At 42.3% G+C, this 24,492-nt stretch overlaps 1 protein-coding gene across 1 annotated transcript in view; it reads left to right on the top strand.

Annotated features, from left to right (window-relative positions):
• Nucleotides 1-8,066: 8,066 nt before the first annotated feature.
• SLC38A1 (solute carrier family 38 member 1) overlaps nucleotides 8,067-24,492 on the top strand; it is a 43,422-nt gene continuing 26,996 nt past the window's right edge. The window contains exons 1-4 of the mRNA XM_062583897.1: nucleotides 8,067-8,130; nucleotides 16,796-17,008; nucleotides 23,606-23,681; nucleotides 24,187-24,302. Of these exons, the coding sequence (XP_062439881.1) occupies nucleotides 16,890-17,008; nucleotides 23,606-23,681; nucleotides 24,187-24,302 (311 nt within the window). The 5' untranslated portion in view covers nucleotides 8,067-8,130; nucleotides 16,796-16,889. The remainder of the gene's footprint in view (nucleotides 8,131-16,795; nucleotides 17,009-23,605; nucleotides 23,682-24,186; nucleotides 24,303-24,492) is intronic.

Genomic DNA, 24,492 nt, shown 5'->3' with positions numbered 1-24,492 from the left:
TCCAGCATCTGAGTACTTTCATGAAGGCTGCTTAGATCCCAGAAAGGGATCTGCTCTGATAAAGGAAAATACCAATTTTGTAGGGATGCTTTCAAGTGGAAAAGGGACGGGAAGGGATGGGATGCTCCCTTTTCCAGCAGTGCGAATCACAGTCCCAGAGCACTTTTTCAAGGCAGCTGATCTTGGTTAAAAACACCAGCACTGGCTTTGGGGGCAATAGCAGTGTAACTGGTCCTTCTGGGAACAAATGTGAGCTAAAAGTTTGAGGGGATTGCTTTTTAACCTTTTAGAAAAGTATCTACAATGTGGACCAGGTAACATTTGCTATGGATGTTAATATTTTAAAATAGGTTTACAAAATACATTTACTCCTTCCTTTTGCGACTACATTATGCCATTATGGTAACAGTAAAAATGTAGTCAGGCAACTAAGAGTATTCCGGTTCGTAACAATATTTACATCATGATTCAATATTCGAGTGCGCAATATTTGCAGGATCAGGCTATGATTTACTGCCAAAGCAAGGCTTTAACAACACAGCATTTTCTAACGGCTATTTTGGACTAAGTATACTCTAACAAAAATAGGATCAAGTTTATGCATCAAATTTGTATTCTAAACCTATTTATAGGTTTTTTGCATTTTTGTACTATATGTAATCTGCCTATAAATTTTAAATATTAAATAGTAGAACATATAAATTTACATATACTATAAGTCGTTATATGCCACCTGCCTTCTGTTTACCCAGAGGTTTATGCACTAGTTCTACTGCTAAAGCTTGTGGTGTGCTCTGCTGTAGTAAGAATCTTTTCTACAATCCTATACATCAAGATAATTCCTTTTGAATCAACATAGATTTTATAGGCATCTTAGAAATTTTATTGTACTTTTCTTCTGATATAATTTTGTTAAAATTTTACTTGTTTTTTTTCATCTTCTGACAAAATAATATGAAGCAGATGGAAACCAGGAGAAACTTGTAGATGAGATAAAGTAGTGGGAATCAAATCGCTTTTCCGGTACAAAGGGCCTCTAATAATGTTTGAATTGTGCATGTGCCATTGCTAATTACTGTCTTGTTTGCTGTAAAAATGTACACAATTAGTTGTATGTATAGCTAAGGGAACAGTATCTTCAGCTAAACCTTGTTTACCAGAAGAGGTTGCCCAACAGCCTCCGGTTTTGTTCACTCTGATATCTAATTTCTAAACCATACTGAGCACCGCAGGTCAGGCCTGACGCAGAAGAGGGTATAAGTCCACAGCTTTGGAACATGACTTTAAGAGAATAAATATACAGTCACTAGAAAACAGAATGAAACAGAAATTGGTAGGAAGCAAGCTCAGCTTTCTGTCTCCAAATAAGCTGGGATGAAGACAGACCGACCTCTGTGGAGGCATATACTGATAATTAAGAAAGATGTATACAGTGTTTTAAAATGTTTTTTCTCCTGCTATACTGTGTTCCTTCATATAAAACTTCCTGGTTACTGCATTGATACAGGATAGCAGCTCTTGAAAAGAAAATTTGCAGGTGTAGTATCCAACTGGAGACTGGGGGCAGTCATGTTTTGCACCAAAATGCTAATAGCACCAAGATCTGCAGAAAGACTGTTGGTTTCTATCCTAGAGAAATGCAATGAAAGGCTTTTGGCTTGTAGGATCCCCCTAAGAGACATCAGAGAAACAACTAGCTGTTCTTGAGCCAGCTAGTCTTGCTCTGCTATTTGATAGGTAGTCTTGAATAAAACATTAATTCTCTCATTTTTCCTCCAAGCTCTTCATCTGCTGTGGGACTGTTAGTATTTGCCCCTTGTAGCAAAATATTATGAGATTCTGAGATGAAAAATACTGTGTAAGTAAAAAGTACTTATCACAATCAATAACTCTACAAAATGATAGACTCTTCAATTAAGTACATGTTTTAAAAAAATAATTTCCTATGAAGATAATTTCCTAAAGACTATCTTTGAAACTAGAGAATTCAGACACAGAGTACTTACTGGACTGCAGGAATGTACGTCATTTCTAGTTCTACAAACAGGCAACAAGCAAATCTGAGCACTTCATTATTGTAACAATAGCTGCTATATGAAGCCCCAAAAGAGAGATGGAAATAGGTTGTGACACAGGTACCTCAGGATGTTTTTAAATATGACTCTTAATAGAGCTGTATACTTCAGCATTTTTGTTTGCTATTTTCCTTTCTCTGTTATTTACAGCTTGAATTCAGCAGCATGTCCCGGAGGTGCAGCTGACTTTGACCAGGTCCACGCTGCCAGGGAGGCCCAGGGGAACTGGCCACCGTAGCTTGCTCTAGACTTCCCTTTCTCAACCATATCAGGAAGTTTTGGTATATTTTTAACAAGAAGTTCTGGTTAGTTTCACTATATCAGTTTTATGTGTTTTCAGTAGAACTTGACTCATTCATAAAGCATATGAACATAAAAATTACGGAACAAATACACATAGAGCGCTGCTTTGGCCTGGAGCACTGCCGCTGTCTTTAGGACAGGCATTTCAAGCAATACATGATATCCAAAGCCTCATAAATCACAGGTTATGAAATTTGTATTTCATAAAAAATGAAATTTGTTTGAATTGTAAAGCCTGCAAAGCGTAATGGAAATATCAGTAGAGTAATGGGATAGGTCCCTGACACCACATGCTGCACTTGCCCACTCTTAACAACCTCAGCTTTTGAATAAGCTTAGCATTTTTGCTGTATTTCAATTACCTTTCCTGACATGCCCTTAGGAATGTCAATAGCTTTATTTTGTTTTATTCTTTTAAAAATACATTAGTAGTCAAGATGTTTTTAAAGAACTTTATTTTAATCTAGTCTGCTACCTTGCAGTTCTTTAATTTTGCATAGTTTCCTATGTATAAAGATGATCTTTATTGGTTTATTGTTTACTGTGGTGATTTAAAAGTTCATCCATCATGTTTGCCACCATCCTGAAAAACTCATTCTACCATATTAAGAAGGACTTGTCAAAAACAAGAATTTTCCCTATTTTTTTTCCAACTTCATTAATTTCATGATGCTTTTTGATACCGTGACACTCCTAGGATATATTACTAGTGGATTACAATAAGGTCAGTATATGCAACATAGATACTTGTACATTAGCACCTAATTTCACACTCATTCAGCTACACAGGCACTCTGATTTCTAGAGATACTGAGACTCCTCAGTCCCCATAGATGTGAGAAGGAGCAACAGATGTCTAAAAACTTGAATATTTTTCATTAATGACATGGATTTAGATGGATGGATTTAGATTTAGATATTTGGCACTCAATTCTGAATTAAAGTTTTTCATCCCTTTTTTTTTCCTTTTTTAATAGAGGAGAATTCAGTTAGTGGGCTGTGCACTAGCAGGCAGGTCCTTGATTGAAGATATTATGTCCACTATGATTTAATTCACAAGAGTTATCAATTATTTCAAGTTTCTAGTCACATCCCATTTTCCACAGCTATACTTTAAACTAGGACTAGGAGTCACAGGCTGCCAGGACCCCTCATCACAACCCCTCATCACAGAGAATATCCCTGAATACATGGAGGAAGCTTTTAAAGTTATCCAGTACAAATGGAATGGCAAAAAGTATCCTTTTCTGGGGAATATGGGAGAGGAACTCCCCTTTGTGTCATAACACAACCCTGCATCCTGGTTACGATATAGTTTGAATCCACTTATTTCAGAAAGATAAAAGTATTATGGTCTAGTCAGACCTTCACTATAAATTGACAATATGAACCAATGCCTTAAAAGAGCTTAAACTGGAAAAGCATTTTGTCACACGTACTTTTAAAGCACGCTTTAATGAAGTTTTGCTATCGCTACAAGCATCTATCGAATTTGCAAATGTTTTTGTTTCAGTCACTGCTGTTTCCTTAGGCTCTTGCAAGAAATTTGAAACCTTTGTGTTCTAGCAAAACACTTGTTCAGACCAGAGAAAAGAGTCAGAGCAGATGGTCAGGAGGTAAGAGGAAAAGCACAACTACCTGGTTCGTTGCATGAATTCCTGAATCTAAAGAGGATTAGTCATCATAGTTGTACACCACGCTTTGGCTAGGAAACTAACAAACGATGTTATCTCATGATCACAGAGTCACAGAAATGCATGCAAGATTTCACAGCCCTCAAAAACTGATTGTCTCAACATGCAGAGTTGGAGGTGGCTGAACACATGTTTAAACACAGTTGATGCTATCAGCGTTCACGAGTTCTGTGACAAGTGTGGGCAGTCATTTTCAGAGTATCATGCAAGACCAGTCATGCACGGACCTCCCCATTACACAGCGTAGTCAATGATGTTTTCCCTTGCTCTGTTGTCAGCCAAAATATCCTTGTCAACTAGTGTCAGAGAATCAGCACTGGGACCCTGCTAGCACCAGCAGGGTTTTAGCACAGCAGCAGCAAGTGCACTTCTGAGAAGCCTTTCTTTCCATCAGAGAGCAATTCCTGGCACCTCAGACTAGAGAGACAGCAGATATTTGTGGAGAAGTTTAATTCAATTCCAAGAGGAAAGTTGCATGGGGCCATTGCTGCGCCACCTTGGAAGAGCTCGTGCATGTCCATGGGCCCCAAGTGCATGCTCAATGTGTTTGTGCTCAGTTTGAGGAGGTACCACCACTTTGTTTCTCCTTCTGGCAGATCTGCTGTACTTTTCAAGCACCAAGTCTCTGTAATGCCTTGAAGGGAAGGGGATCTCACTAGTTAAGTACTTCCCAAAAGAGGACCAGTACTTCCCCTCCTGTGAGTAGCCCAGTGACTTAGATGCTGCCTTTCAGAGGATCAGAGAACAAAGTTCAGGGGCTTTCTGTGGCAAATGGACATAGAGCCTTTATTAAAAACAAACAAACAAACAAACAAAAATCAAAAAAATCCCCCAAAGTCCATGTGCTTTTTGCTTCAGCTGACACAAGATAAACAGAGATGTAGAAACAGCCACTGACTGCACCATGGGCTTCCTCATCATTCTTGGTCATTCCTGAAGACCAGTCAGAATCTTCAGAGACGTTCAAGGTTACTTTCCAGCATCAAGCAGCTTCTCTGCAAAACACAGAATTTTTCTCCTTCAGTTGATTTTCTGCTTCTGGTTGTCTCTCTTTTTTCCCCTCTCTTTCACACATGTACTAACATGTAAGTACAAACATGCCAAAGACAGATGCACTAAATTAGAGGTGAAAAAGCATTTTTGTAAGAAGCTCTAGTTCTCTTGTTGGGCTTCTCACATGAGCAGCAGTAAATCCCCCCCACCCCCTCAGCTACTTCAACAACTGCTTTCCCCTAGGCTGTAGGCATATATTTGCCCAGGGGTAAAATATATGAACAGATAAACACCCAAATTCAATGATCCTCTGTCGTCAGCTTTGTGCCAGGTACAAAACTTTGCCTGGAAACTCTTGCGCACTTTACAGCAATTTGGAAGCGAAAGACAGTGAAGAAGCCAACCAGGTTCCACTTTTAAAAAATGCATGCCAAATCAAACAGAAGTCATAAACCATGTACAGACAAGCTTGCCAAATTTTCACGTGTGATGATTTAGTCGAACAAAGAATGATTTGATGTGTTCTGATTTCTTTTGAATTCATTTTTATTGCATAGTTACTGTTTTTCATTATGTGTCTGTTGTTTCTATTAGGTAGTTTGGATCAGTCAATAAGCATGCATGTTTGAAGGACGATTTAGAAAGGAATTTCACAAACTCTGGAAGGACATTGTACTTTGGTGTGTAGTTATAATGACCGTGGCTGTTGATGCATTTTAGGCAGTTGAAATACAATCTAAAGATCATTTTGAATTTGCAAGTCTGAGCAAAAGAAAAATGGAAATGGGGTTATCAGTGACAGAAAAGAAAGGCAAGGAAATACTGCAAACAACAGAGAAGAGGATCCATTTTGACGAGCTAAAGGTAAATTGAAAGGTATCCAAGAACAGAATAGACAGTTCCAGATGGAAAACAGGAAGAAAAATGACAGGCCAAAAATATAAAAGCAAATTCCTGAATCTTTAGTGCATTTGAAGCCAGATGAAGGAATGAGATTATATATATGTATATATATACAAACATATATATATATACACATATATATAAAGATAAAAAGAAAAGCCAGTACAAGGTGAATAAGGCCAATGACAAAGTAAATGACATGAAAATCTATAAAGGAAAAAGCTTACAGAGCAAAAGCTAGAACTAGAAGCCACTGGTCACAAACATCAAAGTTTCACAGAATATCAAGGAAAATAGAATCAACAATGTGCAATATTAAAATTGCAATAAAAATATACAGTAAAAAAGTTTTTTGTTTCTGAAAAGCACTATTCTTTTTGTGGAGCTTTGTTAAGATACTCTAAACAGATTCATCTCAAATTCTGTAAAAAGTAACTACTCTGGTTCTAAGAACCAGCACATAGAAATGTAAGATTAGAATTATTTATAAGTTACAGATTTTTGTCTTTGCAGGTATAAAATCAATGGTGGTAACAGAATGCATCAAATTATATAACAATTATCTGATATTCAGTCTGACACACATTTTGTTTCAAGGAGAAATGAAAGTTTCTTCTAATTCTCTACATTAGTGACACTGAGCATGTCCACCACCTAATAAAACTTTTATTTAGTGATTATGGGAGTTGATTCTCAGTTTAAAGAGACCTAAGTCTAGTGGAGCAAGAGTAAGTTGCAATTATGTTCTGCCTTTTGGCATGGACAACAGTCTAGTGCTTTGCACATAGGATTGGATCACGAGTTAAGCTTGGAATCCGACCTGATATCCTTTCTGAAATCCTATGAAATATCCTATGAAATCCTATGAATCCTTTGATATCCTATGAAATTTCCATGGGACATCACTCCGTGAGCAGTGAGAGAGATTTATTCACATGAGGAAGTGTTGAAAGACCAGCCCTTGGCTTAATAACCTTGGGCAATTAACTCCTCCTCGAGCTCCAGCTTCATTACTTGAAGGAGGAACATCTCTTCCTCGGAGGCTGCAGTGGGTGTTAATTAAATTACTGTTTGCACAGCACTTTACATCCAAAGAATTACCTGGGTGGGGGGGGGAGGAAAAAAAGAAATGCAGCACAAGAACCGTAAAGGGAATCTGCCAGGCAGATACACAGATGGTGACTTGAAGTAGCCCTGGCCCTCACGTATTGCTGCTGCAGGACACCCCGCGCTAGGTGCCTGTAGCAGGGGAACGAATGTCTGGGCCGCATGCTGGCAACGATGAGGCCACCTTGGCTCAGGTTCAGCCTCCGAAGTGTCCTCCACTGTGAAAAGCTGCAAATTGGAGCTAATACGACGCTTTATAGCGATAGCTGCGGGAGTAACGGGCTTTAGCAAATTGTCCGCACGTTTAATATTAAAGCTAATCCTCCTTTATACATGAAAATGTGCCTTGTCTCAGCTGATAGCACTCTGACCTCTCACAGAAATAGCACGATTTTCTGTCTATACATCTCCCGTGATGAAACAGGAAATTGGGTAACGCGGTGATGCCAGAGCTTCTGTGGCCATTGCAAAGAGAACTTGGCGAAAATCCCCCGTCGTGCACGACCATCAGGCCTGCCTGCCTGTCTGCCGGGAGGCGTTCTCCTTCGCTCAGGCAGAAGGGCAAAAAGAGAGAAAAACGAGTTTAAAAAAAATGGGTTAAAAAAATGAGTTTTTTTTTTAAAAGGCGGTAAAAATCTGCCCCCACGCAGGAGGTCCGGCCGCGGCGCAGCGGACTCCTGGCAGGCGCGGCGCGGCGCGCAATCCCTGCCCGCGGCCACGTGGGAGGGGGCGGCGGCGGGCGCGGGGGCTGCGCGCCGCCCCGCGCAGCACCTGGCGGCCGCGGCGCGCGCGGCCCCGGCGGCGCGCGCCCGCGCGCCCGCCCACAGCCACACGCACACACCCGCGGCGCGGCGCGGCGCGGCATGGCATCCTCCTCGCCGTCTGCTCCCTCCACTTCGATTTCCCCCGCTCTTCCGCCGTTCTTTTTATTGTTTCATTTTATTTTTTAAAATACCTTCCCCCCCCCTTTTTTTTTCCTTTTTTTCTTTTTGTTGCTAATTCCCCGCCGGGGAGAGGGCGGACTGCAGCGAGCGGACCCGCGGCTGCCGGGGAAGGTAGGCAGCATCTGATGCAATCGGGGACGGGGACGCGGGAGCGGCTCGCCGCGCCGCCGGCGCCGCCTTTGTCTGCGCGCCGCGGCCCGCGCCCGCGCTGCCCTCGGCGGGGCGGCCCGCGCCGCGCGCCCCGGCCCCGCCGGGCGCCCCCCCTACCCCCCAAAACCGTGCCTCCCCGCCGGGCGCGCGCGATTTCTGAAGATAAAAAACGGGGTCGGGAGGCCCGCTGTGGCGGGCCGCAGCCCGGCGGATGGAGGGGCGGGGGGGGGGGGGGGGCCGCGCCATGCGGCAGCTCCGCGGGGCGCAGGGTCCGCGGCGCGGCCGCGCGGAAGGTGCCCGCGGGATGCCGCCTCGGCCAGCCGCGGCGGTGCGCCGCGGAAAAATGGCAGGGAGCAGCGATCCGCCGGGCGCTTTCGCCGGCAGCGTTTAAAAAAAAATGAAAGGAAAAAAATGATAAAAATAATAAAATTAATAAAAAAAAAGAGAGAGCGTGTCCAGCCCCGCCATAGGAGCTGGAAAACGTGATCGCCGCAAAGGGGCGGCCGGGTCGCGCGCGTCGCAGCCCCACGGCGTGAGTGGCCTCGGCTTTCACCCTGCCGCAGGCAGAAGCGCTTAAGCCGGCGCTGCCGGCAGAGCCCGCGGAAGTTTTACGGGGTGCGGAAAACGTAGGCTGGGCCCGCGGCGCGCACACGCACACACACATATGTATGTAAAAGGGGGGGGAAATATGTATGTGTGTGTGCGTGTGCGTGCGTGTGCATTTGCCCGTAAATACAGAGTAGCAGCTAAGCCTCTTGCTTTTAAAGAGGCAAAAACGAGAACAAAAAGGTGCTAGGTCTGAATGCATCTCTGCATATGTGCACGTGTCCATATGTACACAGAGCTTTCTTTTTATGGCAGAGGTTTTGTTCCCTTGCTTTTCAGAGTTTGTAATGCAACCTGTAGCTATAATTTATCGCCCTTGTGAAAGAGGAGAGGAGGAAATGTGTAAACCTGTGCTTTGTTTACGTGACATTAGAAGAACTGAAATAAAGCCACGTCTGGCAGCTGGTTTTATTGCAGGAGAAACTGCTCTCATTCTGAACCCGCCACATATCGTTGGACGATTCTGTGACCCACATACTGCTCTGGGGCATTTCTGCTAGCCCCAAATCCAAATGATTGTCATTGCTGCTTCCGAGTGCTTCATTCATTTTTTTTTTTTTTTTTTTTTTTTTTTACTATCGCTTGAAAGTCTGAATGGCATGGGCCAGTCATTGTTCCAAAAGTGAGGTACTAGCAAATTCTCTGTTTCTTATTTGATTTGAAATGCTCTTCTTTTAGCCATCTAAAATCATAAGTAAAAGGGGGGAAAATAGTGTTGTTTCCATCTAACTTTCACTTCCTTAGTCACCGAAGTAGGAACTCACTTTAAAAAGTATCTAAAAGCAAATTCCATCTGTTGCTGAAAAATACATAGTATCAATAACTGCCATTCTCAGGCTTGGAGCCCATTCTGAAATTGTGCTGAAATCAATTGGCAGAACTTCTCTGAAATCTAGGATTTATCATATTTCCGGCGAGCAGAGGCCTTGTGATGCGACTTAGTGGAAATTCACTGACTAAAATGGAATCTGCTTCGCTGTAGTGCTGAACGACTCTGATTTGACTTTGCCTTTTCAGAGGGCTTTTATTTATTTATTTATTTATTCAGAAGAGGCACTACAGGGCGAACGCTTCCCAACCCCCTCCCCGCCAGGCCCATGCTGCATCCCCTGCCCCGTGGCTTGAGGCTCTCAGGGGGCCGTAGCAGGAGCCGCGGGGCTCTCGAGCGTGGCTGTGGGTGGGAGATGGCTGGAGGAGACCGCCGCTCTCCACCTACGTGCAAAGGCTTGGCCCCTGCCTTGTTAGACCCTTTCTGCGGTGTGGTAGAAGATGGGGGATCAGTTGTCCTTCGTGACCAAATCCTGCTTTTTACAAGGGCTTTTCATTGCGTGGAAGGGAAGGAAGGGCTCTCCCGCAGGCCCGTTTGCTGGCTCCTCGTCCCGGGTCTTTGTCCTGCCTCTCGGTCGGGGCCTTTCTGCCTGTTGGTTTTGTTCTCGTCTCAGGGGAATAGCGGTGACTGAGTATAACTGGGACTTTCCTTCCTCCCCTGTTCTCCCCTCTCCCTCTAGCTTTTCCTCAGTTTGCTCATTTTTGTCGGAACAAGTTTAGCAAATAGTCTGACAATAAATACTGCTTAAAAATTACACGTTATGAAGAAAAGCAAGATGTGGCAGGACTACTTAAATATTCTGAACATACATGAAAGTGTTTCCTTTCTGATATGTATTTATTGCTTTAACCTTAATCCAAGCCAAGAAGTTTGAGCAGCCACTCTTAGTAAAAATGGCAGCTTTTTTCCTGCTCAAAGTGCTTTACAGGCATCATCCCGTTAATTCTCATCATACCTCTGTAAAGTTATCAGGTGAATATCACTCTGCATCTCTCACAGACAAGGAAATGGAAGCAAAGAAATTGCATGTAAACTGGAGGGGGAAAAAAAGAAAAAAAGGAAAAGTGAGTTACAGACTGGCGCAAAGAGTTCTTCCTTCTATAGTACAAAAATTTAATTTTAAACCAGATTTTTTAAGATACTGTTAAGTCTTTCTGGAGTTGTTTCGCCAGTGTGTTTTGTTGAGGCAACGCATAATGCAGCACTCTCGCAGCACAATTCCTGAGGAATCCAAGAGCTCTTGGATTTGTGGTGGTGTGTTCTGAGATCTCCTCAGCAAAGCTGAGAACGCAGAGGGGATTTCAGAGAGAAATATAATTAGGAAAAAATGTGGCTATATTCTTCTGCCAAATGCCTTCCCTAAATTGACTGGGAAGGGCTCAAAACAAAAAATGTACTTCAAACCGTTTTTCTTTATGGCTCATCTTTAAGTGTTTTGCCTAAAGTAATGAATCACAGGGTGAATCAGACTAGTATTTTATGATTTCTTATTTGCCTGCCTTTGATCAACTGAGTAGCCTGTCGAGACTTAATTTGGGATTGTCTTCCCTTTCTTTATGGCAATTTGGAAGGACAGCGCTGAAAGAGATGGGGCAGAGCAGGAACATTTTCTTGTTGCAACACAAGGTCACAGTACAGAAAAAGGTTGAGAGATTCGGCATCTGTGCACATCTCTCCTTTTTTATAACATCTTTTTCTGAGCTTCTTTATCAAGTCTTCTGTCAGTTGGTTTTTTCTCCCCCTACATACCTTATCTTTTAACCATTCCTGTTCCTTGCATCTTGGAGGCTGTGTCGCTACGTTAGCCGGCGGCCTGGAAATGAGAGCTTAGGGCTCACACTCGGGGCGCACACAGCTGCAGCAGCTGGCGGGACTCCTCCCCACTGCACCGCCACGGCCAGGGGGAGCCCATCTCGGCAGGTCGGTGCGTGCCAGCACCTCCCTGGTCCTCCCTCCCCGTCCAGAGCCCTCCAGCAAGGGCCTGGCAGCCTGGGCCCGGGCGCAGCAGGGATGTAGGTGCCCGCTCCCCTGGCCACCTCGGCTCCGGAGGCTTTAGCCTTGCCGAGAGGGACAGTACCAAATAGCTGGAGGCAATGACATTTCAAGCACCACAGATGTTTGCTCAGTGGATGTGAGTCAGTCTTTAATTTCCAAGCTCTTTGTTATCTCAGTGACTCTTCTCTAATCTCTCCATTTTGTCCTTCCTGTAGGTTAAGAGTAAAACAGGAACTTTATGTTCCAGATGTCAGGTGTCGCTAATGCTGAACAAAAGGAGAGGGTTGCTTCCCGGGCTTTCAACGTGATACCATTATGTTTGAAGCCTGTTATTGCTTTTTTTGTCATTTGCATAAATAGTTCATAGAGTTTCAGGCTCCGTGTTTCATTATTTATATCCATAGGGTCTTACTGGTCATATTGCTGTTGTTTGAAAGAACTTATGAAAGTATGAGCGAAGAGAGGCGTATCACATCGCAGTCTTCGCAGGAATAAAACAGCTTGCATGAAACTCATGTACTTGGTTCTGATGACTCCTAACCTAGCAAGCGGGGTTCTTGGCAAAACTCACTTTGAACAGAAATTGAGTCATATTTCAGCTTTTAAGTAAATTCTCTTGGATTCCATAGTTAAAATTGCTTAGTGTGCTTTGGGTAAGTGCCATCCCATCACCAAACTATAAGACCATTTGACTGTGGGAAATGCTGGAAAGGAAGTGTGCAGTGAGCGTGCAAGGTCCTGTGACAGACAGCGTGTCTAGGAAAGGCTAAGATAGTATCAAAGGTTACTGCTGTCTCCAAGCACCTCTTAGGTATTTGGTCAGCTTCTGGGCAGCCATGCATCTAAGGTCATACTTTTGAATTATTTCATTTCCAGGATGTTTAAAAAAAAATACCTGTGAATCATGCCATCACTATTACCTCCGGAAGTGATGATATTATTGATAGAAATATGACTGCTGGTGAAGAGTTTTCTGGAATTACACTACTTCTAGGTGCTGCCTGGAAAGGATTCATGCTTAAGCCAGGAGAAGAAATAAAGCTACAGTGTCCGTATTTTTTCAAATACATAAACATTTCAAGCCCATCGCTGCCACCTTTTCAAGCCTATTAATGCAGTTGTGATGTTTTGATAGTCCAGAAAACTAGAGTTGCAAGGATTTTGCGAGAGGGGTGTTTCAGAAGGCAGTAGAGGAAAAGACACTCTTTAAAACGTGTTTTAATCGCCTGTGAAGGTCTCAATGTCCTTGAGAGAAACAAATTCATTTTATCTTCTTGTGTCCTCCATATGGAATCTGTGACCAGTTGTTATCTTTCCCATAATTTTAAGGCAACAGTGTTACTTTGTAAGCAGCACGTGATAAATAAATTACAGATAAAAGGTTTTACAAGACATGTCATGGGATGTCTAAAGACAAAGGCAAGCTTCTAGCCTGGTACAGTGCTTTTTCTACTCACCTGGGGGCTTGGGTCAGCTATGAAACACAAATCTGTGACGTTCCTTCAAATGTGACATTAGCCCTTTCCTGTTTTTCCTCGAGGTGATTCATGCAGAGTGTTTGCCTGTCATCTCAGTGGAAAAGTTCCAAGCAAGAGTAGAATTTGTATTTCTTTGAGTATGTCTGGGGAGAGAGGGGTTTTATTACAGGTATTAGGGCACTGCTTTCCTCTTTCAGGGGAGTTTAAGGATGGGCAGAGTAGTAAGCGCAGTGACTGGCATTGGTTGGTATTGCTATGCTCACTGGTCGGATTATTTGTTTATTGCCTTTCAGAGTCAAATAAGAATAAAGCTCCATCTAGGTATTTTTGCCAAAATAGCATTTTTTATTTGAATTTGCTTTGTGACATTTCATGAATGAAAAGGTTTTAAGTGCAAATACTATTGTGCTTCTTCCAATGTAGCTCCAAATTTACATATGGCGAATTTTATTAGCTGAAAACGTTTTTTTTCTTCTCTCTTTCCTTGTTATTACTGGCACTGACACTCGAGGTGGAGACTCACTTAACTGGGCTATCTCAGAGTAAGGCTTCCAGTCAAAGCTACGTTCATGAAGAAAGCTGTATATTGGCAGAGAGCAATTCAGCGTGCTTACAAACACCCCCCTTAGGCTGGGATGAATTAGCCTGGCAGGGCCAGACTCTTTTCTCTCTCAGCTGTGGAGTCCAGATGACGAGCCCAGCATGGTCACGCAACTCTCAGAGAATAAAGCTGGCTGAGGTGACTCCTACCTTTAGGGGCTGTAGGCTTTATTTAGAATCTGCATGTGATTTGTCATATTTTAATGTCATATTTTAATGCATAACAAAATGTTAGGCATTTTGAGGGTGAAATCTTATGACCGCCTCTACTTCACTGACTGGGAAGAAAGTCTGGAGTGATAAACTCTTAAAAAGACGTTGTTGCACTGTGCATGTCCAAAGCACAGTTAATTTGGGCAAAAATTTAGAGTTTTGTGTAGTCTGTTTTTTGTGAATATCTCGCATATCGCATATCTCGCATATTGCACCTAAGTCTGCAAGCGCTTTACAAACTGGGTGTTATTATCAGCACTGTCATCTTAATTTTACAGATGTAGATGCTAAGGATGAGGTAGTTATCCCTCACCAAGAGATTTGCATTGAGTTGTTGCTATCACAGGTAATGTTTCAGTCACCAGCCCCACATTTCTCTGTTTTTCTCCTAATGTTTTGGTGCTGAGATCAGGTTTTCTCAGACCCAGATGTACAACACACTATTTCACTATTTCAGCAGTTTTTTTGGTTTCAGGGTGTTTTGGAGCTCATTTTTTGTTAGCTTTTTGTTTGTTTTTGTTTTGTTTTGTTTTGTTTTTAGTAGATTGCTAAACCTAGGAAGAACATGGTACAGAGTCAAAGATGTGCCTTCCTGCTGCTGCAGGAGTAGCTCATCTGTCTGAAATCCTGAATCTTCTGAAATTATTGCTAACACTCCAGATAACATTGATAGCACTAAGATTTTGCTGTGTCTTCATTCAATCTTTCGGAGAATCGGAGTTTTAGTGAAAAAAAAAAGTTGGGTTTTTTGCATCAGAGCGATTCCTTGCAAATAAGTCAGGTGAACCGTTCTCCTGTTAGTCTGGCCTTACAGCTAGACACCAGCAGGAGCTGCACGTCGGTGAGCTGTGAAGTCTGCTCTCCAGCACACTGTTTACCTCGCAGAAGTGCTAATTTCAGCACCTATTTTTGAAACGCTTAATGTGGAATTTATTAAGTGCAGGCAATGTCGAGACACTTCTGAAAATCCTCCTGGGAGACTAAGATGCAAAACTGTACCCAAAGGGAAAGTTGCAGTGCTTGAATAGCAGACGAATCTTTGCATGGATTTTAAAATCTCTGTGGATGCAAATCTCTGTGCAGACATTGTCGCTTCTGCTAAAGGATTGTTTATTTTAGGAACGGAGGGTCACAAGAAGCTTCAGGATTCAGCACGCCACCCCAGCAATCGTGCTCTCCTGTGGCTTTATCCTTTTAGAAAAAGATCAAGCTTCTCTTCCAAAATAGGTAGACTGTTTTATCCCTGCGGCTTCTGGGAAGACTGTTCCAGAAAGTCACTGCTAAAACCGCCTTCTGCTTACCAGTCTGTATTTATTTATCAGCCTTTTAAATCCATTTTTTTTCCTTGTGCCAACATTGTAATACCCGGACGTTTACTCTCCTAGTGTCTGTTGTTGTGCAGATGAGCTGCAACGTCCCGAGTTCACGTCCCACGGCACGTTCCTCCGGCCAGGTCTGCCTCCCCGCGCTGTCTGCCCGGCTGACTGCTTGTATGGGTGCTCCCTCTGCGGAAAGGACCAAATTCTACCTTACCATAAGTGTCCGAGGCTAACATTTAGATTTACCCCTTAAGTTTGGACGCTTAGGGATGTGTGGAGAAAGATGTCTTTTTTAAGACAACGTAAACTTTAAGATAAAATTGAGTTTCTGAAAACCTGCTCATTTCACAAATCCCTTTTACGTGTGGTGAGGATGTAGTGTGAGCCAGAAGTGTGGGGTCCTGTGAAATTCACTGGAAACAAGCAGGTGTCGTAACTGGACAAGAAGTGAACCAAACCCTCCCCTGTTTCCTCGGGGCTCTGTAAAAGCCGAGGATGCTGCTGCTCCTTTGGTCACATGTGAGCATTTGGACGGTTTTGAGGTAGCTCTGACGATCCGATAATACCCCCCAACGAAGCCGGGGCGCGAGGGTTCGTGAAGCGCCCCGGGGTGAACGGCAAACAGCCGCAGAGGATCGTTCGCAAGACGGGCGCCAAGAGGGTGCTGCTGCAGGAGCTCGTTTCTGAGCAACGTCCGACGGCCGCCGGCTTACCCCACCGTCGTAGTTCAGCCGAGAGCGGTCTGACACGGGGAAAACAGCGGTCTTTCAGTCGGCCGGTGTTTTCAGTGAGGAAATACGTCCCTGTAGCAGATTTGGCCTGTCTAGCTTTGGTGTTATTCTAGGTGCTTTTGCACAACACATCTCGCAGTGGAGAGACCAGCTGATCTCTCGGCAACACCTGCTCGACGCAAGATACACCATATTTTTTCTTCATGTGATCCATGAGTTTAGGGATTTGTTTTTCTCCGCTTTCTGCCTTTGTTCAGAATAAGTGTTTTGGTAAAGACACTTTACGGAGGGTGCTTTGTGTGTGATTAATCTTAACAAATTCAAATGTCGGGAATACAGATGTTAATAGAGCAGAAGCCTGGAATAATTCCATCCCTCTGCTCCCTCCACCTAGCAGCAGTATGTGCACAAGCACTGAAAATGATGAGAGTGTTTTTTTTTTTTTTTTTTTTTTTTTTTTTTTTGTGAGAGGCAGCATGGAGAAGATGAGTGGCAGATAACTAATTGGGATCTGGGCAAGCAAAACATCTTTATTCTTTAATTTTTAGGTGGTTAACCTTTTTTTTTTCTTTCTGAAATAAATATTATTGGCTTGCTTGCTTGTTTATTAATACAAGTACTGTCTTCAGCAATTGGTTGTGCAACTGCATAAATTTGGTTAGTGAAGTTTATCTAATTAAGGAGTATAATGTTACCACTTTCCTGCAAAGCATTCATTCACCTAGAGTGCCTCTAAAAATACAAAATTGATTGGTCCCAATGGTCTGTCTTGTCCAGGTTTCAATGAATTCTTCTGGTGATACTGTCTACTACGGATGGCATACATCTTGGGGTTTTTTCTTGTGTTTTATTTAGATTGCTCACACTGTGGCTGCAGTTTACTTGCAAGATACCAACCAAACACTAATATTTGGATAGACACTTGGATACATAGAGTTCCTCACTCAGGATGCCTTTCAAAGCTGGATTAGAACTGACTGAATTGCAGAATATGACTGTCCCTGAAGATGATAACATCAGCAATGATTCAAATGATTTCACAGAGGTGGAAAACGGCCAGATAAATAGGTGAGTATTTTTCCACTGACGCGGCCTGTGCTAAGAAACAGACTGTTTAAAACCAGCATTCTAATTTTCAGTGTATGTCTTGAATTATTCATTACCAAGTCATGCTCCATTTGAAGATGTAATTTGAATTTCATATGTGACATCTGTTGGGCATAGGCTGCAACAGCAGATAAAGCAAACAGAGTGGCAATTTATTCATCATTTTGAATCTTTCAAATTAGTCTAATAAAATGCACAAACATATAATGTTGCAAAAAGCCAACATTTTGAAGTATCCGCTTACGCATGGCAAAGAAGCAATGCTAATCGATACGCTTAGACCAACAGAATCATTTTGGGCAGATCACTTTAGTGAGCTTTGACCCCTGATACTACAGATTTAACCTGCCTGGCCGCAGCCGCGTATTCCCCAAGCTTCTGGGGATTTACGGCTCGCGTTGCTGGCAGGAGAAGGTGTTCCAGTCCACGTGGGCAAGCCGGCCAGATAACCCGTGCCACAGCCATTGCACCCTAAGGCAGCAGCAGCAAGAAGCTGGGGAAGCAAAGGCTTTGCCTAACTGAGGTCACGTCTCAAAAATACCCCTATTCATCAATTTCAGTAAAAATCAGTGTGTGCTTTTAAATTATTAGACCATTGACTTTCTTTCTATAAGCTTTTAATTAATTAATTTTCAAAAGAGCAAACGTGTCTCATGTTACAGCGGTTCTTCCAGGCCTTTCTGCCAGGTACCAGTGTCCAACAGGTGTCGAGCTGTGTCGTGTTCATAGCAAAGATCCGCCGATGCTCAGCGCTTGTGTTTCGTGAGCTATAAAACAAGAAGCCGCTTTCCTACCAAATTTCTTGTTCAAATATTGCAGTCAGAGGTGCAGTACGGTTTCTGCTCAGGGATCCAGGTACTTGTGCTAGTAAGGAAGCCGATGCCTGCACATAATACTGTTTATTTACTGCAGCGCTGCAGGACTGCTACTACCAGTGTTTATGGTCTTTAAAAACCTGAACCAGCCCTTTCCTCTTGGCCTTTCTTCCTTGTGGCAGCAGCTTGTGGGAGGCTTCTGGCTACTCAGTGAAACTCGGGTTCTAGTGTGAAAACACACTTCTGAGCTGTTTTCTCGCAAGGAAGGGGGCAGTTCTGTGGCAGGAGCCTGGCGTTCCTGGAGCCGGCACCGCCGGGCAGGTTGCTCTCTGCCCAAGGGAAGTCCTGGGGCAGTTACCAGCTGTGAGAGTTAGTAATGTGACCACACTGCAGCTGCACTGGTGAAGGTTGGAACTGGTCAGGAATTTTCTGATTCAACTTCTTTGACGGACAGTGCCAAAACAAAACACAAACCACTTCTATAAATAAAAATAAAATAAAACAAAATAAAATAAATGAAATAAAATGAAAGATAGGAAAGAGTAAGGAAAGAGAGCACCACATACACTTGATCTTTGACAGTTAAGGTGTGGTTTTAGGAGTTAGTGCCTGGTAAGCATGGAGATGTCCATGTAGACTGCAAAAGAAAGAAGAAAAATGGGTGAGGAAAAAGTGTCAGAAACCTCAACAGGTTTTCTAACTACTTTTCTGGCTTTTAGGGGAGGCGAACACATTCCACGGTTTCTATTCCCTTATGGCTGATTCCTCTCCTTTGCAAAGTATCCTTTGGTCATGGGAAGCTGCCCGTTAAGGTCATCTATCAGTCTGCTGGGCTGCTTGCTGGATAGCTATTTCCTCGCACCTACTATGCAGCAGTGCTTTCCCCCACATATCCAATGTGTTTGCGTTGCTCTCCATCTTCAAAACAAGCATTTCAAGGATGTCCTCACCAGGTGTGGACTACCCGGTCAGCAGCACGCCGGCTCCAGCATGGCCCTAGGGTCCCCACTGGAGTCAGGGCCGAAGGACTCCCTGTGCCCCTGCAAGCCCTCGGCCAGTGTGCACAAGTGGAGTGACACTCCACAGTCCGTTAAAACCAGTGGGACTTTTTTTATTGATTTCACCTGAGCTTTAGATTAGATACATAATTTTCAATGACCTTTTTTCAGTTATTTCAACTTGTTTGATTTTGCACTCCGTGCTTTATTTTAAACCTGTTTTTTTTTCCCAGTACATAGTTTACCTTATTCAATGCAAATCAGAGGTTCTAAGGGTCTTTGGTGGAAGATATATCAATGAGGAGCTGATTCCACACCTGTGTTTAAATCCCAAACATTTCCTGATCTTGGGAAAAAAAGATCCCTATTTTCCTTTGGATTTCCAGCCTGAATGTGGGCCTAAATGTGTGGGTATATGTACCACCGGGAGGGAGTGTCAGTCTAGGGGATTTCTTTGTATATGAAAATGATAAATTTCTTCTGGAAGTGAAGATACTTACATCAATCCAGACATCCCCTCTTGGTGTGCTACTAACCAGGCATCCTGGGCATAAATCTTGGCATTCTCCAAACGTGACTGTAAACCTGTGTTTAGATGACCTACTGCTTTGTATAACAGGACAAAATCCATCCAGCTGCTCATCAACAAATTTGTATCTGCAACAGTGATTAAACTCTCAGCAAGCAGCTAACATGATGCTGAATGTTTGTCTCGGTTTACAGCTGCTGGTGGATTATCAGTAGTCCTTGCTCAGCAAGGTTGTTCGTAGGTAATCCCAGATGCAGTAAAAGTTTCACAGTGTAAGCCAGACCAGAACTTTTGCATTTCTTGCTCATGCTTGCCTTGGAAACCTTTGCCCCTTCCCAAGCTACAGCTCAGTTTAGGTAGATGCCTAAGGACAGAGGTCTGTCATCTTGGCAAAATAGCTTTCCCTAACAAATGTTTATGGCACTGTCAAATATCACTTTAACTTAATTATGTTTAAATATGTATGAGACAGCTAAATGATTTTAACCCTGATTAACGAAAATGGTTAACTCAGATAGCACTCTTATGAGATATTTCTCATAGAAGTCCTTTAATAAATTTAATTTTGAAGCCGCAGTTAAAAATGCTTCTTTTAAAGCCACTTTGCTAATAAGATTAATTTTCTACCTTGCACTAAATGAAACAAGAATAAGAATTAGAACAACAAATTCTCAAATATGAGGATGGATTCATCATAAGAATGAGCTAATTATTTTTGGCCATTCTTTTATAAACATATCTGAGAAGTTAGGTACAAACTGTTCATACTCAGATATGATATCTGAAGTACAACTAGAAGCAGAAATACACAGGGAAGAGGTTATGTCTTTTATTGATGAATGAAGTGTTTGCAGTGAAGACAACAAGAGCACAAATGGATTTAATGCTTGTCAGGGAGTCACAAAGTTTTAATGACACGGACTATCCTATTGTGCATTTCTACAGCACCTCACAGTGGCCTCTATCCTTGTGAGAGTTGAGAGAATCTGGAGCAAATGATCATTTCACTTCATTCCTGTCATACTTATAAAATACACAACATTCTGTGAAAGTGAATAGTCCAGTTTCTGAGAATATCTATTAAACAGAGCAGATGCATGTCATGGTTTAACTAGAAATTCCGGTATTGCAACATAGGCTCCCTTTCATATTGTAGGAGAAAAACACCCTGAAATGAAAAATGTTAGATGTTCATAAAAAGCAAAATTATGATTTCTTTTAGGATGGGATTTTTTTTTAATTGATTGGACTACCTTCCCTCTACTATTTTTTTTTTTAATTCAGTAATACGTTCCACTTACAAAAAATTTACGGTGTCATACAGCACGCCTGTACCACCTACTGATCATGGTCCCGAGGCAACCTTTTCATCTGGACTTGCAGGTTATGTTGACCACAATAATGAATGTGGCCACAGTTGGAGAACAGCCTTGAGACCAGGAGACCACCTACGCACTCCACAACTGCATTTCTGCTAAGCTTTCCAGTCAAGCAGGCCTGTGGTTGGGATGCACTCTGTAAAAAAAGGCTACGTCCATTGCTACGTCCCTCACAGAAGTTGCATTTTGGAAGGCTGCTGGCCCTGTTCACACATACAAGCCACAGTCCCTTGTCTGACTTTGTATTGCAGTTCGCATCACACAGCATAAACAAGAAAAATCTGCAGTGGGACGTAGTGAGTATGGAATGGGTGAGCAGCCCAGCTTATAATGAGAGAAAAGAGGCTGGACGGCAAGTCCAATCCAGTTTAATGTAGGACTAATTCAAAACAGTACTCTGGATCAATTTATGAAATCAGATTTGCTTTTTTCAAGTCAAGTCTAGAAAGAAATAAATTGCTGCCACAGAAAATACTGATTCAAGTATTGTCTTTATCATTTGTAAACTCTTTACCAATGATTTTCATTGAACTTTAGTACAAAGCAGCAGTAATATCTACAAAATTATTATTTCTGTAGATATTAAACAGGAGCTAAATAACTAGGAATGAGCAGAAAGGGGAGGAGGGGAACAGACTAGTTGCTTCTATCATAACTGACAAAATCTAAAATGACACAGGATCTCCATAAATGACAGAAGAAGGTGCAGTCCGCAGATGTTCCCAGCAGCACTTCAAAATCGATAGGAGACGAAACTCTTCTCTTTGTTCCTGACTGTAAAATTGCCTGCAGGGTATTTCATGAGAGAGCTGGAATGTCTTTTCCAAACTGTTCACACTCAGCTGCCTATATTCAAGAGATGAGCTTTAAACAGACATGAAAAGAAAATATGCAAGCTCTGAATCTATAGAAGACCAGTTTGAGGTTTCATTCCATGAGGGTAGGATGCCTATGTGGTAAATTTCAGAAAGTTAATTTTGGATCAATCTACCATAGGGGTGGTTGCTTTTCACTTCTTACAGCAGTGGAGGAGATTCAGCAAACTATTCTAACTTCTTTAGGACTGCTGAACCTGGCGTGGTGTCTGTATGTTGCAGGAAATTAGCTTCTGAAGTTAATAGTTTAAAAAATGTAGGAGGAACCTATACTTGGTTGTTGTCTATATAAAGACAGTCAAAGCAGACTGATGGATCTTCAAATTTATAACAAAAGCAGCAGTAATACTAAATACTTTTTGACATATTTTGCCAAATATAAGGGATAAACTCCAAGTGGAAGTACATAGTAGAGAAAGGTCAGACCTTTAAAGATATTTTTCTATTAAGGATCTTTATCTTTATGTCTAAAGACTAAGCTCAAGTTACTTTATGAAAAAAAAATATTGAAGATGCAGGACCCAGTATGTCAGCTGTGGAAATTGAATCAGTAACATTACAGCTGTACCATTTTGGCATATGCTTAGAAATCATATTCTCATCATCTTTTGCTAGTAATTAGGTCACAACCAAGGTAATAAGGAAGTTTGATAGAGCTTTATATTTATGAATTTAGGGTCTTATTACCAGCCTAAATACTTTCAGCTGCACTGAAGTAAAACACAGTCTGAGTGTGAACTCTGTCCCTAGCCAAGAGGCAGTCCCCGCTGTGGGAAGTGGCTAGTAGGGCTATTCCTTACATAAAACAAACCACAGTATCTAGTTTATTGTTTGCTGTCATTTAAGAAGAGCCACCTTAAGTTACCTGCAGCAAAAGGGTCTCTGAAACTTGGTGCCAGCCACTGGTTAGGACAGCAGCGCATAGTGGCTGATGCAATAGCAGCGCCTAAGAACTGTTTGCAGATTAACCAAGATGCCAGGGACTTGCTTTTGCATAAGTCTTTGAAAGCTGTAAAGTCAAGAGAATGCTATAGGCAAACTAAAACATTTGCTGAAGACACAGTCTGGGAGAAAATAACAGCAAACCCAGGTCAGAAGTGTCATAAATGCCAAGGAAGCGGAAATACAGAGGCAGGAGGCAAATCTTGCTCTGGTGACAGCAAGCTCCTGATGGGTACGTCTCAAGGACGAAGCACAAGTAACGGGTGCAGAGAAAGGAAAGCTCTTCACTTCCCAGCACAGAAGTGTTTAATTCTGCAGCCTAGTGAACTTATTTGGACTTTTTGAACTTATTTGGATTTTCAAAGACCCTTTAATGAAAAAGCAGTAGTTCAGAGCTTCCAGTATGTTGACAGGCTTGTTGACAGCGCCTGTCATCAGGCTCAGGACAGCCCCAGGCCGTGGTGGCTGTGGGCAGCACTTCTTCCTCCTTTTATCTCCAGACCTAAGGGTTTCAGTACCCAGGTGCCACGGCTGCCTTCCCATGAGCTCATCCCTATGTCGGATGCCCTGAGGCTCAGTGGCCAGCAAGGGCTGCAGCACCACAAGAAAATGAAATGGTGTGGTGGGGAGCCAGCTTTGTAGCGAAGATCCGGTGGTGGGGTGGTGGCCACACCTCAGCAGGGTACCTGGAGAAGTCCATTAACAGGGCCCTGTTAATGTTTGTGCAAATTCATTGTCTTCCTGTCCACAAAATTGGTGCTTTTTCCTTACTAAATCTCATGAAATGTCATTTTGTATACATTCATTCTGATCTTGTGTTAGTGTTACCTTTTTTTGATGCCCAATGTATGCCGGTATAAGTGAAGCATAATCTGGCTCGTTAATAGTTATGAGTTTGACCTCTTTTCTCATCCAGCTTTTATACATTGCATGTTTTGTAATCACATGATGCTCATAGAATTAATGTGTTTGCATTTTATAAACACTCCTGCTAGAAATAAATCCTCTGACCTCTTTCAGCAAGTTTATTTCGGATCGAGAAAGCAGAAGAAGTCTTACAAACAGCCACCTGGAAAAAAAGAAATGTGATGAATATGTAAGTGCCTCTCACTGTTCTTTTCTCTGTCCAAATGAATATATATATTGTGCATATGTACAGCCTTTAGACATGGTCTTCCAAAGTGCTGAGCACACACAAAAAGCAAGCATTTTGGTCCAGTTCAGACAAGGGAAGTCCTCTTGCCTTTGTTAGGCCAGAAGTCATGGTGGTTCCTTATGGCTTTACAATGTATAAATCAAGCCTAAGATGTTTAGCAAACATAGTGAAAGATGGATTTTTAAACTGAAATTGTACTCCGAGTTATATATTGCCTAGACCATTTATGTCAATTTACACGATCTATAAACAGTGATCAGAATATAGCTGTGAGGATGTTCAGTGACATTTTTTTCTCTTTCAAACCTTGCATTTTTATTGATTTGTTTCCATAGCAGTAGCTACTTACATTTGATATATCAAAAATATTGCAGATTAAAGTATAGATGCGTTTCTCTGCTGTGTTCCAAACTGTTGCTTATATGTATATTTTTCATGTCTGCAGATTCCAGGAACTACTTCACTGGGAATGTCTGTCTTTAATCTCAGCAATGCTATTATGGGCAGTGGAATTTTAGGACTTGCTTTTGCATTGGCCAACACAGGAATTCTCCTTTTCTCGTAAGTATCAATGTGCTAAGTAGCAGGTTTCTGTGCAATTTCATTGTGTTTAAAGAACATGTGCACTGCAAGCAAGTGGGGTGATTTATAGTCCTTTTAAAACATGAAGTGCTTTTTTACTTCAGTGTAAGCAACCTGTATGAATAGCTTGGATTTCAGAATACTGATGGATACGTCAGTTTAGTTAGGT

The sequence above is a fragment of the Rhea pennata genome, chromosome 1 (genome assembly GCF_028389875.1).
Source record: "Rhea pennata isolate bPtePen1 chromosome 1, bPtePen1.pri, whole genome shotgun sequence".
Classification (NCBI taxonomy): domain Eukaryota; kingdom Metazoa; phylum Chordata; class Aves; order Rheiformes; family Rheidae; genus Rhea; species Rhea pennata.
The sequence above is the reverse complement of the archived record's forward strand: the minus strand, read 5'-3'. Positions and strand labels throughout refer to the sequence as shown.